We start from the raw sequence: 18,760 nt of genomic DNA on the forward strand, positions 1-18,760 counted from the left end.
GGGGCCGCCCCGCCGCGCGCATGCGCCCCAGAGCGGCCTCCGCGGCCGACCGAGTGAGCTGCGGGCGGCGGTTGGAGGGCGCGGGCGCGGGCGCTCCCTTGGGCCGGACCGCCACGTCAGCAAGCGGCCAGTCCCACGAATGGTGACTGGGTGGCCGAAGCCTTTCTCTTTTTTTTTTTAAAGGAGACGATGCGGAGCGGGGTAAGTGGGAGGAGCCTCGTGGAAAAAGGTAAAGAACCCAGTTGGTGGTGGGGCCCGCGTGTGCTGCGCGGGTAGAAACCCCACGCGGCGGCTGCGCGGGGCCAGCCCTCCCCCTGCGCCCCACTCCCACACCCTGCACAGCTGCCTTCTCCTGAGTAGGTGATCGCTCCCAGTTCGTGCCGCTCGGTGGCTCCATCAATTAGTGCTGGGACCTCACGCCTCGTGTTACACGTTTTATGTTGCATCCCAGGACAGACATGTACCATTGACAGAAGTTTCCAAAGTCATATCCTTAGTATATTACTGCACTCAGATATATTGGATTTCGTTAAAAAGCACGCTGGTGGCAGCCCGCTACACTCATTTCACTAACGGGGCTCCCATTTTTAACATAGGAAGCCAAGTCCAGAGGTAAAACTGCCTTGTACAGAGTTAGTGACAAATTAGTAGCCTACATCAGATCTCTAGACTCCTCAGTGCCAACCAAGCCAAGCATTCCAAACTGGAGTTGCTCTTGTTCTTGCCCCAGACCCAACTGTCAGCAGCTTCCACCCGATTCCCCAGAAACAACCCCTCCCTCTGTGTGTCCCAGTTCTGGCCACCAGAAGCAGGGACGGGGAGAAAACCAAAACTAGGACTCGGAAGAAATCTACAAACTAGAATAGCATTGAATCCCCAACCCCAAAATAGTTTAAAATGTCTGAGGCATTAAAGGAGCAAGCAAACTAGTAAGTTTAGCACTTATGTTGTCAACAATTGTTAAGTACAAAAAATTTAAGCAAATAATGTTTATTTTTATATTGATGGTACACTTAATATATACGTGAATTCAAGATACAAAATTCATTTACAAGAGTTCACACCTGATGAATGTAGTCACATTCCTAGAGAACACTTACCAATGTAAAAATGCTTTCAATACACTGACAACAAAAATCAAATATTCTGTAATCTGGTTATTCAGTGAACATCAAAATTACTAAATGTTTAACTTTCCATCCTCTAGTATTTTAAGTGCCCTCAAGGTGGTAGGCACAATATAACAGAAGAAAACATTGGAAAGACAGGGGCCTACTGAATCCAATCTGAAGAATCACAGTGTTTACTCTGAAATTCAGTTAGTGAAGTAGTTAGTGAAAGGCTTACTATCCTTTATGACAGATCACTTATACAAGAGTCAAAAGTGATGAACTCAAGAAAATAAAATGTTTCAATAACCTCTTGATTTCTAAAATTTATGAAGTATTAACCGTAAGAAACAAAGCAAAAAGAGGCTGCTGAAAAGGAACGTAACAGAAACATCCTTAAGAGTATGTCTGGCTAAAGCAATTTAGAAACACAACAGACAAGACTTTTACAATGCCACAAATGGTCAAGTCAAATGATATTGACAATATAATTTCCCCCCTTAGTCATTGGTAGTAAATAGTCCCTTCAGAGTTTACTCTACTGATAATATATATATAATGGTTTGCTGTCTCACAGAGCTGAGTTAATGGATTTTGTTCTACAGTATTAACTCACAGTACCCAAAATTTAATACAAATGAGCAACTAGACTGTCTCAAGGATGACAGTGATCTGCAAATAGCTAGATAGGCAACCAAACAGCTTCATTATTTGCACGACAGATTAGCAGCACTTGGATAAGAACTGTTACATTAAAATTATTGTGCTTCATTCTCGAGAAGAGCTAAAACAACTCTACATTCCCTAAAGTGTTACAATTCTATAACATTTCAGTTACAGACAAGCACAATTTTAAAAAAGTATTTCACACCACTAGAAAATCAAGTAATTATACTCTCCAAATGTAATTTCTGCTATGAATGAAACAAGTGCATTTCTGCCTAATATCCATAACATAGACAATAGGTTCACCATTATTTTCAGGGGAAAAAGATATTCAACCTTACAATGGAAACTGCTCAGAGAAAATAATGTGGCCTGAAATGACAATAATCTTTTGCACAAAGTAAGAGATGACTTATAACTGCTTCATCAGATTCAATGATTAATGAAACTACTATTTGTACTGATGCTACACATTGAAGATAACCTATTTGGATAAATTTCTTCACTTGTAAGCTCTACTATTAAAATGTTAGGACACTATACCCGCCTTTCCTAATATCTAAGACCTTTCTACCTCTACTAGAAGAAGCCTCCAAAATGTAAGACTTTCTGATTGTTGAACGGCAAGTTTTATTAAACAAACAAACAAACAAAACAGAAGGAGAACTAGCCATATGGTCTATGTGACAAAAGGAATGTACCCAGATAACTATATAAAAAGCTATGAACACAAAGTCCTAAAATATTTTACTGAACCATTAAAAGTTCTTTTTAATAAAAGATAAAGAGTTTAAAAAACTCATTCTTCAAGAAATAGTAATAAAAATTCTCATTGCCCTAAAACATTTTAAGCAATTTTTCTTGCAGATTTTTAATGTATCACAACACATGTTTATAAGTTAGAAAAAAAATCAGTAACATGCAAAGGAGGATAGGAATAAGATTTTTAAAAATACAGTGGTTATTTCTCTATGGTTTGGAAATATTTACTTTAGGATAATCATATAATCATTTCACATTTTACAATGGTTAATTGTACTGATTTAATGTTTGACAAAACTGATGGGTCAAATCACAATGTTTACTAATCTTAATTTTAAATCATGGACAAATGGACATTAACAACAGCTCCAAAAGAGAGTATTAGTAAAACAAAATATTAAATATTGTTTACTGCAGACCTATGGGAAGGCCAGTTATAATTCTTGTCACATTCTGAAAATGATGTAATTACTCCGTCTACTAACTTTCATTCCATAAGCCTATGGACCCTGAAATTACCAATGTCTCAATAAACAATACTACACACAAAAAGATGATTGTCTTAGGATAGAGACTGGAATTGTCCACCAAAATAGGAAAATATTCCCAATTTATAGTCTGTTCTGTGACCAAATTCAGGCTTTATGATTGAGTAAATCTGGAGTGCAGAATTAATACACTTCAAAACTATTACAAACTCTGATCTACTGTTCAAATATGTTTTTTTAAAAAAATCACACTGCTTCGAGTAGTTTGATAACTTTAAAAATAACTTTAAAAAAACAAGAAATTAACAAAAATATTTTAAAATTAAGAAATGGTGCTTCAATCACTGATTAAGTAACTGTTACACAGAAATGGAATTCTTCTCAAAAGGCAGTATTATATCAAACTAATAAGTGAAAAATACCAATTTTAGCTTAAGAAAACATTTCACATTGTGCTCGCTTTGGCAGCACATATACTAAAATTGGAACATTTCACATCTAGAGAGTTCCAAAGGAAGTATTTCTATGGCACCAACAAATTAGTTACATTAATACATTTATCTTTCCCCAATTAAGGGCATGCCCCCTACATGATCCTTCTGACACCCTTTTCTTCAATAGGTGCTGATTCCATTCACACATCAATTATTTTTCCTTAAACACAAGGCATGCTTCAGAAGTCTGGTTCAAGAACTCAGTGAAGCTGGAGCACAGTATAATATTTTGAAATTCTAGATTAAGGAAGACAAATTGCCTTAAAAACAAATTTGTTTTTAAATTCAAGTGGTCAGAATATCCAGGAAAGAATGGGAGGTACAACATGAATAGGTATAAAGTATCAATGTCTAAGAATAGGGGGAAAGGGCTTGGTTGTCTAAGCAATTCTTACCTTATTTAACTGCAAAGGAACTGGTTTTATAACTGTTAGAGTCAGAGGTCATTCACAATGTCAATCACATCTACTGCACTTACTGCTGCTACGCTCCTCAAATCAATGTTCACATTGAGCCTGAGTCAATTCCATGAATTTTAAATAGCACAACATCTGCTCTGCTACTCTCCCATTGCAATAAATGATTTGGTTACTAAAACAGAACATCAAACTCTAGGAACATTTTCACTGATTTTTCAGAAATGCAACATTACCAAATTTTAACATTTATAACTTTATGTACAATGATGAGGCAAATGTAATATTTCGGGGGTGGTAAAATCAACTCCTGACTCTAACTTCTCCTTTAAGGTAATTTAATGTTGGATCAGATAGATTTAATCCTCTGGAGAATAATGAAGTAAACAGTTGCTTTGCAGTTATATTTTATCATGTAAAAATAATCTCTACTTAATTTCTGCGGTGAATGTATTCAAGTATATTAAACATCTTTTACACGCTTCCATGCAAATAAACATGCCCAGTGAAGAGAGGAGATACTCTGTGATATTCCATAGATTCACAAATTGGCACTGCACATAATTACTATCCGCTTATCCTCCCCCACCCATCATCTTTGGTAGAGGTTTGAAGGCCCAGATTTTATAGCACGCCATGCACGTAATATTAAGAATCCTACCTCGTGTGAATATATCATCAATTTGCAAACACAAGTGGTCTCATAGAGACAAAGAAATACAACTTGGAGGCATTTTATTCACTGGAAGCATTTTCTCAGATGAACACACTCATCTTTGATATGCAGCTCCAATAAGAAAAATCTACAGTCAGAAATGCCAAGACAGGACTAAATTCATCACAGCTGCTGCAAATATACAGATTAACAACCTCCTGTTCCTCAGTAAATTCCACCCCACCTAGGTAAAGCCTTATCCTAGCTAATGCCCCTTTTCCTGCCTCACAGAGACAGATATAAAATGAGACACATTGGTTAAAAACAAAAAAAAAGTTCCACAATTAATTAAAATTCATTATCAGGTATTGAAATGGAAACTAGGAACATATTCCCTATTTAAAGGACATTTTCCTATCTATTTTGAAATGTGATCAAAGCAATTTTTTCCCACAGCCCCTTGATTCTCAATATAAATACGTTACTACTCAGTAATAATACTCAACTATAGATCAATAAAATAAAGGACTAATATAGCTTAAGAACCGCTTAAGAACCTGCTGGTGTCTCAGTTTCACATACTTAGGTTTTTCAGGTTTGTATTACTAATTTATCATCAATTTAAATGAAAGTTGATAATTTTAAAGCTAAGAATGTCCAGCTTTCTATTAAGATCTTTGTATCTTAATTTCAATTCCAAATTAGCCCATTTTACCCAAACACAAGCCCCTCAAAATAGAAGCTCATGAATGAGATACAGCCACAGTCTAATTACAGCAGCATGAACAATGCTACTATGATGTCCTCACAGAACTTAAATAGATTCAGCCCAAAATGGGTACGGGTATACAACATACACATACTGTATCACTGCATACCAATATATTTACAAATATGTACATATATACAAAGAGTATACACAGAGATTGCATTTAGCATCATAAAAATATGCACATGCCATTACAAATAAAATAAGAATTTCAAATAAATAAAGTCAACAAAAGAGCCTTCAGTGTAAATACTCTTTATACTCTCCAAACACACAGGAGCATATATACACCCAAAATATTACCAGGAGATTCGTACCATTCATATATCAAATCTTTTTACTCACTTAGGGTGGGGAGGTGGTTCTGAATTACTGGCAGTAGCCAAATTGAAGCCCTTGGTACCTTACTATATTTCCAGTCCAGAATGTTCTCTATGCAGGCTCATTACAAGTCTCGGTGGATAACTAAGTACAAGATTTTCAACTGAGTCCAAACCCCTTCTAAGAGACAAAAAGTTATTAAGTCATACAGGTCAGAGATTAAACTTCGAGAAGAATGCCTCACAGAAAGCTCCATAATTTATATATATAAAAGCAGATTTGTTGCTTTTCCCTTTACCCTTGATGAAATTCAGTTCAATCACCACCTAATCTGTTTCAGGGAATTCTATTGCAAGAAGAAAATAAAGAGCAGTAGTCACTAGCGAGAAAAAAATAAAACCCAGATCCTAGATCAGGAAAATTTCAGTCATGACTTGATTGCACTTTGCTTTTATAATCTCAAAACATTTCAACTTGGTAAAAATATAAAGTGTACAATAAATTCTATGTGCTTTGAGAGGTTTTGTGAGCACCACTTCTTAGGAGGAAAACACCCACACAAAGAATATATCCTGGCTAAACTCAAAGTGTCTAACTTGTGGATTTTTTTTTCCATAATTAAAAATTTGCTAGGGCTGACTGACTTACTGGTTTCAATACTTGATATATTAAAAATATCATAACCTTTGTGCCAAAATATAAATCTCTAATTATTTCTTTCTTGTTCTATAGAAAGCAACCTGAGCTACCAAAAAGACTGGGCTGAGATCAGGAGATTTGAGTTTTAGTTCTAGCTCTATCTCTATGAATAAACTGACAGGTTTTTTGGGGGGTGGAGTGGGGAGAGGGGACCTCATATTTATCCTCTGTAAAATAGGGAAGATAGTTGCTTTACCAACTCAGAAATACACAGATAAAATAATTCCATTGTGCTTAATTTTGTTTTGTGTATTACTTCTTGCAGTCTTATACTTTCTATTTTGTTTACAATGATTTTTAAGGGGGGGTGAGAGACTGTATCAGAATCTCCAGGGGGAAATTTGTGCAATTTGAAAACAGTGAAGCACCCTTTCCCATTGCTTTTCTTTGTTCTTAGTTCCAGTATTTAAATTTCTGTGAATTCTAAAAATAAATAAATACAAGGCTTAACATTTCTATATTTATAAAGGGGAGCAGTATGCATTTGCTGTTTTGAGCCCCCTGGGTGATTGTCCTTTTACATTTTTTCTTCCTTGATTAAAGTAATGCTTTGAAATGTAGAAGCTGGGTAGAGAGTAAAAGAGGGTTCGTTAAACTTTGTGAACGTTTAAAACTTTCATAATAAAAATTTTTTAAAAAAGGGAGAGAAAAAACTAACATGAAGTGTTTGCACAAATGTAATCGTCTCAATAAGGCTTACCCTGATCACTCATTTAAACATTGCTCTTTGCCCCAAAACAAATGAAACATTTCCCTACCACTCTCTAACTTTTCTTCATACTACTTATGACTTTCTAACATAAATTTACTTACTATGTTTATTGCCTGACGACTCCTACTAGAATGGAAGCTTCATGAAGACAAGAATTTTTGAAGTCTACTTTGTTTGCTCCCCCAATGCCTAGAAAAAAATCTGGAGTATAGCTGTTGTTCAGTACACAATTTTTTTTTTTTTAAGGTATGAATCAAACAATAATTTAGAATTTTCTAGCAGTTTGCCTCCCAAGATCACTTCAGTTCACTTTAGATTTTTCTCTATTAGCTTAAGAAGCAATGTCATCTAACCTCTAGTTACGATTTCTAAAACCCCTTGTTCTTAGACAAACATATTTCTAAACACAAAAGCTCTAATATTAATTTCAGGAGATCTCTCTCTGAACTAGTTTCTATAATAACTAAGTGGGACGCAGATATTTTCTTGAATAAAAGCTAGGTAAATATGATCTAGAAAAGAAAATGTGTACACTAAAATCAGTTTTCAAGGTGGCAGGGCTAGAGAAATCAGTATCTTTTGGGACCAAGAGTTCACATTACAGAATCAGAGATTTGGATAGGACCTTGGGCCAATGCCTTCATTTTACAGATGAGCATGTTAAAAACAGAGAAACGAAGACACCTGTCAAGGGCATAAAGCTATTTACCAGGAAAGCCAGGATTAGAACTCAGGCCTCCTACTTCTCAGACCAGTGTTCTTTATGCTAAACAGGTGAGGATAAAGCTCAGGATGTAAAATATTAAGCATCAGTGACCAGGAAAAAAAGTATGTGTTGTTAGGAATATTAGTGGCACAGACCTTCAGGAGAATTACAACAAGAGGTCAGACAACCAAGGTCAGTCTATTGCTGTAGTCTAGGTGAATGCTGAGATGAAAGGAAAGTTATGAAGTCCGTTAAGGGACGGAAAAAAAAGGAAAGCAGTCTTTAGCTGATAATGAAAAACAACCCACTAGCAAAGGAAACCTCTCTCCAGAATAACTTTTCCAAAGCTTTCTGAAATAATGTTTAAAAGAACAAGTAAAAATGATAAAAAAATGAAATACCACAAAATCCCCCCAAACTAAGAACAATAACTTCAAGACTTCAGATGAAAAATCAGCAAATTGGAACAGGCATACGAATAACTTAGACCCAAATAATACTCCATGCCAGAAATGAAAACCAAGTTAAAAATATTACAATAAAATTTCTCTAGGGACATAAGAAAGAGGCACCAAAAGCAATCACCTCACTTCCCCTGGGATTGCCAGAGGTAGAATGTGAGCCTGTACAAAAAATTAGGTAGAAGGGCATTTGAGTCATAATTTTTTGAACTTGAATGCTGTGGAGTAAAAAGGCGGGGGAGAGGGGAGAATCATAGCTAGTGCCTGTAAAATTAAGGAAGCAAAACAAAAAAATATATACTGAGTCCTATTAAAATAAAAACTTGTGCATGAATATAAAATATTAAATACAAGAAAATTAAAAAAAATCTTATTGCCAAATTGTCAATGTTAAAGCAACTTCCATTTTAGGTTAAATAACAATTCAGTTACCCCTCAACTAAAATTAAAAACATCTCTGACTCTGAAGTCTCATAAATTTGAAATAGGCAAAGATTACAAACTATGCACGGTATGCCACGGACTGCAATCTAGACCGTCTTTAAACCTTCTGAATTAAAGAGTATAAATACCATTCCTACTGGAAACCGACACTCTGATTTTTTTAAGTGAAATATTTAAAAGTTGTTCTTTTTAATTTCCAGCACTCAAATACTACAAAGAAAATAAAATATGCAAAGAGGACTCACACATTCCAAATGATATCACCTCAAGACCCCAATTAAAGATTTGGTTTTCAGATGCAAATCAATCCTATACAATTTCTGAAATTCTGACAGTATATTAAACAAATGATTTAAAGAACTGTCTCGGTTATACGTCAAAGAATCACACATTTTCTACCAACTAACTTGGAATGAAAAGAAATATGGCAGGACTGTTCTTGACTTTTAGTCGTCCATGCTGGCTAGTTTCATCTCCATGAACAATTACATATTTTCCTAATCCATACATGTAAGGTCCAAGTTTAAGAGTTGGATTTTCCTCATTATACAAAAATAAATAATTTACTCTTCTCAGAGTGACTACTTGAGTGTAGGATTAGATGCTGTAGGTAAGTATTCATACCTCAAAAAAATAAAAATAAAAATTCCAAGATTAATTGAGTGTTTTAAAAGATCTGAAATGTTACATTTTAAAACAGTTATCCTAAAAGTTTGAACATTTTTTTCAGTTTGTTTTTAAAATGGTGGTCCTAAATTAAAAAATAAAAACTAAGTAACACCACTATGTATGTGTCTGTCATCACATTAGAAAACTGCACCATTTAAAATCTGTGGCAAATGAAAAACTGTTTTCACAAGAGGATTTTTGTTTTAATAGTCATCTATGGTATTTTCAAGGAACACGTTTCGAACATCCAGAATGGATGCCAATTCCAAAATGTGCTTCTGGAGATGAGGGTTCTCTACTGTTTCATCCCTTGGCAGTTGTGGATATGATTCTGGATAATTTCGTGTTTCCTGGTAGGCAAAGAAGAGAAATAAGTTTTACAGTTTAATGAAAGAAAATGATAAACATTAATATTACTGTTAACAATATTAAGAAGCAAATTTGTATTTTTTTCTTTCATATGATGTGATTATTATTGGTAATATATTTGTTGAACACATGAAATTGCTGACATTGGACCATCCTGACCTTTAAAATGGCAATTTCATATAGTTTAACCTAATATATTAATTTAGTGAGTTAATTCACGAATATTTACTATGGCCTATTATTTCTGGGCACTATGCTATATTGTGGAAACAAAATAAATCCTACATGTGGGGGGTGGGGAAATCCAAGCACATACAGAATTTCAACAAGTATTTGTTAAATGAGTGAATAAATAGATGTTGCAGTGGAAATGAAAACAAGAAAGAAGATATGAGAAGCACTGAAAAGGTCAAATTAATGGGCGTTGGAAATTAATTACAGGAGAGAGAGAGGTGTCAAAGCTGGCTGTAAGATTTAGGTAAAGGATGACTTGAGAGAAGGGTTGGGAACAACTGAGAGAAAAAGAGAAGTAAAGGAGGAGATTAACTTAGGGAAAGTACAAAGTTTCAGGCTTTAGGTGTATTTTATTTGAGGTAATAGGTTAATACAAATAGAACTGCTCCTCAACCAGAACTTGAAAGTTCAGGGCTGCATCTCAGCAGACAAGTTTGAGCAGTGTATGTAAATAAACGATATAATCTGTATGGAGATAAACATTAAAGCCATGAAGACGGATGAGATTTCTAAGAATCTTAGCAAAGAGTAAGACACCATCACCACCACCACCAACAAAAGAGTTCCTAAAAAGGGAGATGAAAGTTCAGAAAAAGAAACAGAAAAGGAATAATAAAAAAGAAAAAAATTGTAATTACATGGAAGCAAAAGGAGACAATTTCAAGAATCAGGTAATTATCATTTGGAAATTCTTCATTTGGCCATTTCTATAGACTATAATTTGCCACACATTTAAAACTTCCTGAAAAAATAAGTTACTACTTTTCTGTGTATCTAACATGACAGTTCATATATTCAAATTTCATTTCTCTCATTCCTGTAGGCTTCACTCATTGCATATTACAAAGACCAAATTTTTGATTTACCGCACTAAGTACTATGAGTAGTGACAAAATGAAATGTTCAAAAACCAAAAAAAGAAAAAAACACAAGAACTCCTGGGGGACTACTGCAAGTTGAACAATCCTCTCAGCTCATACAGGGCTGGGAGATGTTTGAGTTCTGACCAAACATCCCCCAGAGTGGAGATATTTGCTGAAATGGGACATGAGATCCCAGCAGAATCATGCTTCTAAATATTAGGCCAAATAAAGCTTACATCTATATGCTAACACTACTTTAAATCTACCCCTAAAAAGTTTACAAACAAGCCATGAAAAGGTCAAAGATTTGAAAGTAATTTCACTCCTGCCAAAACAAAGTCTAACACTTTTTAAAGAAAGGCAACAAAATCCAGAATTCAACATCATAAAATACACAATGCAAAAAATTAGGAATATTGACACCTATGGCCAGTAGGAAAAACAATAAAAATAAACGTATAAGTAATAGAGAATATAGTATTAGCACATAAGGACTTGAGCTATTATAAAAACATTCAAGAGCATAACAAAAACATAAATGAGAAAAATGAGAAATATTAAAAGAACCAAATAGAATTTCTAAAGGATAGTACATGACTACAAAATTCCTTTAACCCAGATATACAAGGCTAACTTACTATGAGAAAATCAATCAATGTTATTCACTGTGTTAGAATTAATATATATCAGGTCAAGTACGGCAGAAAAAAGTATTTTACAATCTTCTGTACCCATTCCTGATAAAAAAAAAAAAAAACTCTCAGCAGATTAGAAATAGAAGGAGCTCAGTCAACCTGGAAAAGGACGTCTATGAAAAACCAATAATTAACATTATAATTTATAGTAAACGACTAAATATTTTCCCCCTAAAACCAGGAACAAGGCAAGGATATTCATTCTCATTTCTACTCAACATTTTACTGGAAGACCTAACCCTGACATAAAGCATACATACACACACCAAAAAAACCACAATAAAATGCATATATACAGATTTGAAAGGAAGAAGTAAAATTACGTTTTTTGAAGATATGATCATGTACACAGAAAATCTTAGGGAGTGTATAAAAAATCTAACAGAATACTTCATTTTAGCAAGACTGCAGGATACAGGGTCAATTTAAAAGCAGCAGTATTTCTATGTATTAGCAAAAAACGAAAAAGAAATAAACACAATTCTATTTATAAAGCATCCTAAAACTTGAAATACTTTGGAATAAATTTAGTAAGACACATGTAAGACCTGTATGATGAGAACCACACAATTATTGCTGCTAGAAACTAAAAAAGACCTAAATAAATGTGGAGATATACCATATTAATTGATTAGAAGACTGAATATTCAAATACAACTCACCACAGATTGTTTACATAAACTCAATCCCATTCAAAATGTGAAGCTGATGCTAAAATTCACAGATATACAAAGGACCTAGAACAACCAAACCACCTAAAAAATTTTAGGGGGTGGGCATTCATACTACAAGATTTTAAGACTTACTATAAAGCTACAAGAAAGGCATTAAGTGTATTGGAGAAAAATGTTATCAATGAAACAATTTAGAGTCCAGAAATATCCCTGTATGTATATGGTTGACTGATTTTCAAAAAAGTAACAAAATGACTCAAGTAGAAAAGAATAATCTTTTCAACAAATGATACTAGAACAATTTCAATCCATATTAAAGAAAACTTAAACTCTTACTTTACACTGTAAACAAAACTTAAAATATAGCATAGACCTAAATGTAAAACCTAAAACTATAAAACTCCTACAAGAAAATGGGGAAAAAGATCTTTGTGGCTTTGGGATAAGCAAAGATTTCTTAGATAAAACACACATCACCAAAGGAAAAGACTGATTAATTGAAAATTCATCAAAATTTTAAGTTTAGTCTTCAAAAGCTACTGTTAGAAAAAAAACAGAACACCACCCAGTGGCTCAGGTGGTTGGATCACCGGAGTCGGCATGAGTGGACGGCAGCCAGTGTGAGTGGCTGTGGACTGCTGTGTGCTGCCTTGTGCTGCCGAGAGTGGCCAGCAGCCGGCGAGAGCTGCTGTGAACAGCCCACCCACTGCCTCAGCGGAGGGGAGGGGGACATGCAAGGCTCATGCCAGCATGGGCCAGGGAGCTGTGTCCTACACAACTAGAATGAGAAATAACGGCTTGAACCCGAAGGGAGTAGGGGGAGGCGGAAGAAGGGGAAAAAGAAAAAAAAAGGCAAGCCACAGAATGGGATAAAATATAGCTAATAAGCATGGGAAAAGATGTCCAATATCATTATTTACCAGTGAAGTGCAAATTAAAACTACAATGAGAAACCACTATAAACCCACAATGGTTAAAATGGACACCATGTGTTGGCAATGATATAGAGAAACTCTCACACGCTGTTGGCTGGTACAACTACTTTGAGAAGAGTCTGGCAGTTTCTTATAAAACTAAACATATACATACCCCGTGACCAAGAAACTTCAAAACATAAGTCTGTGCAAAGACTTGTACAAGCATGTTCATTGCCACTTTATTTGAAGAGTCAAAAATTTTAAACTCCCCAAGTGTTCATCAAAAGGAAAAGGCCTAAATAAACTGTGGTATATTCGGACAATGGAATTCTACTTGGTAATAAAAAGGAATGAACTACGTACTTACACATGAAACAACATGGATGAATCTCAAGGACAATATGCTTGATCAAAGAAGGTTTACACTGTATAATTCAAGTTCATGAACAGGAGAAACTAATTGATAGTGAAAAATAGTGAAAAGGGAGTTGCTTCTGGGGTCTGAATGAAAAATGGTGTGGAGACAATTTTTTGGAATGGTGCTATGTTGTATAACACAAATGGGGTTTCAGTTACACAGGTGTATGTATTTGTCAAAATTCATTGAATGGTACACTATAGTTTTATGCATTTCACTGTGTAAATTTTACCTTAAAAAAGAAGTAAATATACATATCTCTATCTATCTATCTATCTATCTATCAATCTATCTATCTATCTATCACACTTTCAGTTATTTATATGTGTGATGAAGTGTTGAGGGATAAACCCGACTGATGTCCACAATTTACTTCAAATTGCATCAAAAAATGAGATGAAATGATGAATGGAAAGAGAGATAGATAAATGGACAAATACAGGAGAAAGCAAATATACTAAACTGTTAACTATAGAATCTAGTTAGTATGTATATGGATTTACACTGTACAATTCTTTAATATTTTAAAATTATAATAATGTGAAAAATAACATTTTAAAACTAACGGCTGCAAAAGACTTTTAAAAATGTTCAGGCCTATTTGAGAAAGACCCAAATGTTACTTATAAAAGTGGAAAATGACATGGCTAAAACTTTTAAAACTTCAATGAGCAGTGTCATGTTCCTAATTGAATACACAGAAAGAAACGACTTAGAGCCAAACAGACAAAAGACTTTAACTCACTCTTCATAAAGAACACAGAATAAAACACATGAAAAATTGCTCCACCTCAAAAGTAATCCCAGAAATGAGCTACTGTCTTACAGCCACCTGATTTGCATGTAATATAAAGTATGACTGCATCAAATGTTGGCCTGGATTAGAACTATAGCGACTCTTAACACAGTGCTAGTGCAAGTGTAAATTGATACAACCACTTTGCAAAATGTCTGGCATTACCTAGTAAAGTTGAATATGCCTAAATCATCTGACCTTGCATTCATTCCCCCATAAAATATTCCTTTGCTTTTTTCCCTCCAACTAACACATTTCATCTGAATGTGGCAAGTTGCAGATCACAGACACTTCATGACAGAATTATCTGACGAGTACTAGAATTGCCAGTCTTTTCCCCAGAAAAAGTCTTATTATATATGTGTACCAAGAAACTGACGGGAGATTTCACAGTGGTACTGTTTATAATACTAAAAAACTGGAAACAACCCAAATGTCCATTATCAGTAGAAGAGATGAGTCAAACAGATACACAAACAATGGAATCCTAGTAGCAGTGAAAATGAATGAATGAAAGCTACAGTCAGCCACCAACATGGCTCCATCTCAGGAATATAATAGTGAGTGTAAAAAAGAAAGCTGGGGAAGAATACACACAATATGGATCCACCAATACGCTGTGTAGGAATACACATCCATGTGGCAAAACTTGAAAGAAAAGTGAACGCAAGTGATAAAAATCAGGATTTTAGTTTCATTTGAGAGGGAGACAGGCTCAGGGAAGACCTGCAGAGGGGCCTCAAAGGTAATGAAAGTGTTCCATTTCTTCAACTGGGTGGTAGGTACTCAGATATGCATTACATTGTTCATCTTTATACCTTACACAGTAATTTGTGAATATTCTTTTGGATTTATTCAAAGTATTTAATACAGGTAAAATGTAATACATGATTCTTAAATACTTAAATATTTCTTTTATAGTATTTTTTGCCTACCCGAAAAATCTTGTGCATCCTCATGGTGGCTGAACAAAAGACAAATCTTGTGAGAAGCAAGCGAAGAAATTCATCCCCAAAAAACTGGAGGAATGCCTGATCTGCAAAGAGGAGAAAGGTGACAGCAAAAGGATGCTTCAATGGAAAATACATTTTAAAGGGGAAGAAAAGTTCAGGAAAACCTTCTCAACTTTCCTGCCTTCAACAAATACCTTTAAGAATTCAAACAATTCAATTTAAACAATTTTAAACCATTATATAATTTCTGTTAAGTGTGCAGTTAGATTAGTAGGGTACCTATTGAACGTGAATGGGTCAGTAGCTGGGCAATATCGCGGTTGATTTTTCGAAGATATTCTTGACACTTTTCCCATAGGCCTCTACGCATGCTTGACAATCCAGAGACAAATAGGAAGGCCATTAGAGGATTGTTCAAAAAGAGAGTGAAGAGGCTACCTCGCTGAGATTGATCTGTAATAACAAACATGTTTTATATACACAGACAACAGTTTTGCAAAGATAAGAGATGCATTTGAGGCACATTTTAATACACCGATAATGTATAAAATTAAAGCTCTATCATTAAATCATAATTCAACAAAGTAGATTCTGCATGGAACTACAAAAACATATCACAGGTATTACTGCTGAACAAACTTTAGAGCCTAATAAACTTAAGAGAAATGGAAAATGAACATATTCCTTTGCTTCCCCGCCCCAACTAAAAAAATTCATACAAATATGGCAAGGGCTGGGTCACAGGCAGTTCAGACAGAATTCTCTGACGAGTACCAGAATGGCCAAGCTTTTGCAGTCTTTCGTTAGTTGCTCTTTCTCTGCCTATCCCTTAAATATCGATATTTTCTATCTTTGGCCCTATACATTGCTGCTCTCACCTACTCCCATAATTTCAATTATCATTTATATAACTCCTGATTCCCCTTTCTCTATCCAGCCTAGATGGAGCTAGCTCCTTAAGCTCAGAACTAATATGTGACTGGCCCAAATTGAGAAACACTATGAAGTGTAAAATACACATAGGATGTCAAAGCCTCAGTACAAATAGACATACTGTTTACAGTAGTTTCACCAGCTTCTTTCTCTTTTGTAAAAAAAATGTGGCTCCTATGGGGGTGGCTGGTTAGCTCAGTTGGTTAGAGCATAGTGCTCTTAAAACAAGGTTGTCGGTTCGATCCCCACATGGGCCAGTGTGAGCTGTGCCCTCCACAACTATATTGAAACAACTATTTGACTTGGAGCTGATAGGTCCTGGAAAAACAAACTTTAAAAAAAAATGTGGCTGGGGCCGGGCCGGTGGCTCAGGCGGTTAGAGCTCCATGCTCCTAACTCCAAGGTTGCCGGTTCGATTCTCACATGGGCCAGTGGGCTCTCAACCACAAGGTTGCCAGTTCTATTCCTCGACTCCCGCAAGGGATGGTGGGCTATGCCCCCTGCAATTAAGATTGAACACGGCACCTTGAGCTGAGCTGCCGCTGAGCTCCCAGATGGCTCAGTTGGTTGGAGCACATCCTCTCAACCACAAAGTTGCAGGTTTGACCTCCGCAAGGGATGGTGGGCTGCACCCCATGCAACTAGCAACGGCAACTGGACCTGGAGCTGAGCTGCGCCCTCTACAACTAAGACTGAAAGGACAACAACTTGACTTGGAAAAAAGTCCTGGAAGTACACACTGTTCCCCAATAATGTCCTGTTCCCCTTCCCCAATAAAATCTTTAAAAAAATGTGGCTAAAATTACATAGGTGACTCCCATTATATTTTTATGGGTTAGAATTTCTCTAAACTACTATTGTGTTTCCCCGAAAATAAGACCTAGCCGGACAATCAGCTCTAATGCGTCTTTTGGAGTAAAAATTAACATAAGACCGGTCTCATAATAAAATAAGATGGGGTCTTATATTAATTTTTGCTCCAAAAGACGCATTAGAGCTGATTGTCCGGCAAGGTCTTATTTCTGGGGAAACACGGTATAGTCAATCTAAGTCTCAAAAGTATCTTTGAACTCAGCATGTCAAAAATTGGAAACAAAATCTTCCCCTTTGTTCTCTTATAAATCTACTTCTTATCCAGTATCATTATTTCCACCAGACCTCAGCCAGAAACCTGCACATCCATTCCTGCGTTCTTCCTCTCCCTTATTTTTTCACCATCACCACGTCCTGCTAGTTCTCTGGGCTTAGTATCTTTTGAAGTCAGCTAACCAGCCATTTTTCCCGCTCCAGCCACCACTGTCTCCCTAATGCTCTTCTCCATCTGATTGTACACAAGGTTAACTGATACTCTTTCGTGTTACTGCTCTGTTTAAAATCTTTTTATGGCTACCCATTGTCCTCCATTTAAATCTCTTAACAAATCATAAAAGGCTTTTCATAATTCAGTCACACAATCCCAAACTCTACCAGGAACTACTTTAATTTCTCTAAATGTTCCATAAACTCTCATCTCAGAGCACTTATATCTCAGGGCTTACATGCCATTTCTCTGCTAGAATACTGTTTTTCAACCATTTCATCCCCACCTAATTCTACACATCCTTCAACACCACTTTAGACATCATTTCATCCACTTTTTTCATTCTCAAAGTCTGGTTAGGCATTCCATATGCTTTCTCATACGAAACACTAATAGCACCTACAGTAATTGTTAGGTTGTCTACACCTTCTACCAGGCAGTTGGCTCTGTGAGAAGTATAACTGTTTGTCTGGTCAGTGTCATCTCTAATGCCTACCTGATAAATGTTGAATAAATGTTTGTTGGATGAATGAAGTAACTCTTGGTTAAAGAGAAAACTGTAGACTTTAGATACCAGAAGCACAGAAATATAATTTGACATTCCAAATACTTAGGTATTTGCTAGTTTGGTGCCCAGACAGGGAACACTTGGGGATTAGAGGTCTAAACTTTATAGCACAAAAGATAGGATACTGGACTAAAAAATACTGAGGACATATATTACAACTAAGCATATTAGTAATAATGATAGTTGGCACATATTGAATACTTATTATATACACAGAATTATTCTATGAGGTAAGTATACTACTATTATTTACATTTGATAGGAAATAAACTGAGGCACAGAATGGCTAAGTGACTTCCCAAGGTCACATAGCTAGTAAGTGACTGAGTTGGGATTCAAATTCAGTCTGCCTCCAGAGTCTGTTATTACTCCATATACAGATGGTGCCAAAAAAAAAAGTATACTCATTTTAAGAAAGGAAAAAACTGGATTAAAATTGTAATAATATATACCAATAGCAAAAGTTTGAATACCAATCATATATACATTTTTTGGCACCCCCAATGGCACCCCCGGTATAATAAAGCCTTTCAGACCAAATAACCTTGATATTAACACATTAGACCATGCGATTTTAAATAAAGCTGCCTCTTGACAGGACAAATTGATAATAAAAAGCACTCTCAAGTAATTGGAAGGGGTCATATTTCTCCAGAAATGATAAGCAAC

General features: G+C 35.6%; 1 protein-coding gene across 4 annotated transcripts in view; it reads right to left on the reverse strand.

The window, feature by feature from the left end:
- Nucleotides 1-7,334: 7,334 nt before the first annotated feature.
- Nucleotides 7,335-18,760, reverse strand: part of SCAI (suppressor of cancer cell invasion) — a 116,376-nt gene continuing 104,950 nt past the window's right edge. For all 4 annotated transcript variants that reach the window (XM_081066542.1, XM_081066541.1, XM_081066543.1 and 1 more), the window contains 3 exons: nucleotides 15,570-15,743; nucleotides 15,273-15,373; nucleotides 7,335-9,721 (listed from right to left, as the gene is read on the reverse strand). In XM_081066542.1, the coding sequence (XP_080922668.1) occupies nucleotides 9,575-9,721; nucleotides 15,273-15,373; nucleotides 15,570-15,743 (422 nt within the window). In that variant the 3' untranslated portion in view covers nucleotides 7,335-9,574. The remainder of the gene's footprint in view (nucleotides 9,722-15,272; nucleotides 15,374-15,569; nucleotides 15,744-18,760) is intronic.

This window comes from Rhinolophus hipposideros (genome assembly GCF_964194185.1).
Source record: "Rhinolophus hipposideros genome assembly, chromosome: 11".
Lineage (NCBI taxonomy): Eukaryota > Metazoa > Chordata > Mammalia > Chiroptera > Rhinolophidae > Rhinolophus > Rhinolophus hipposideros.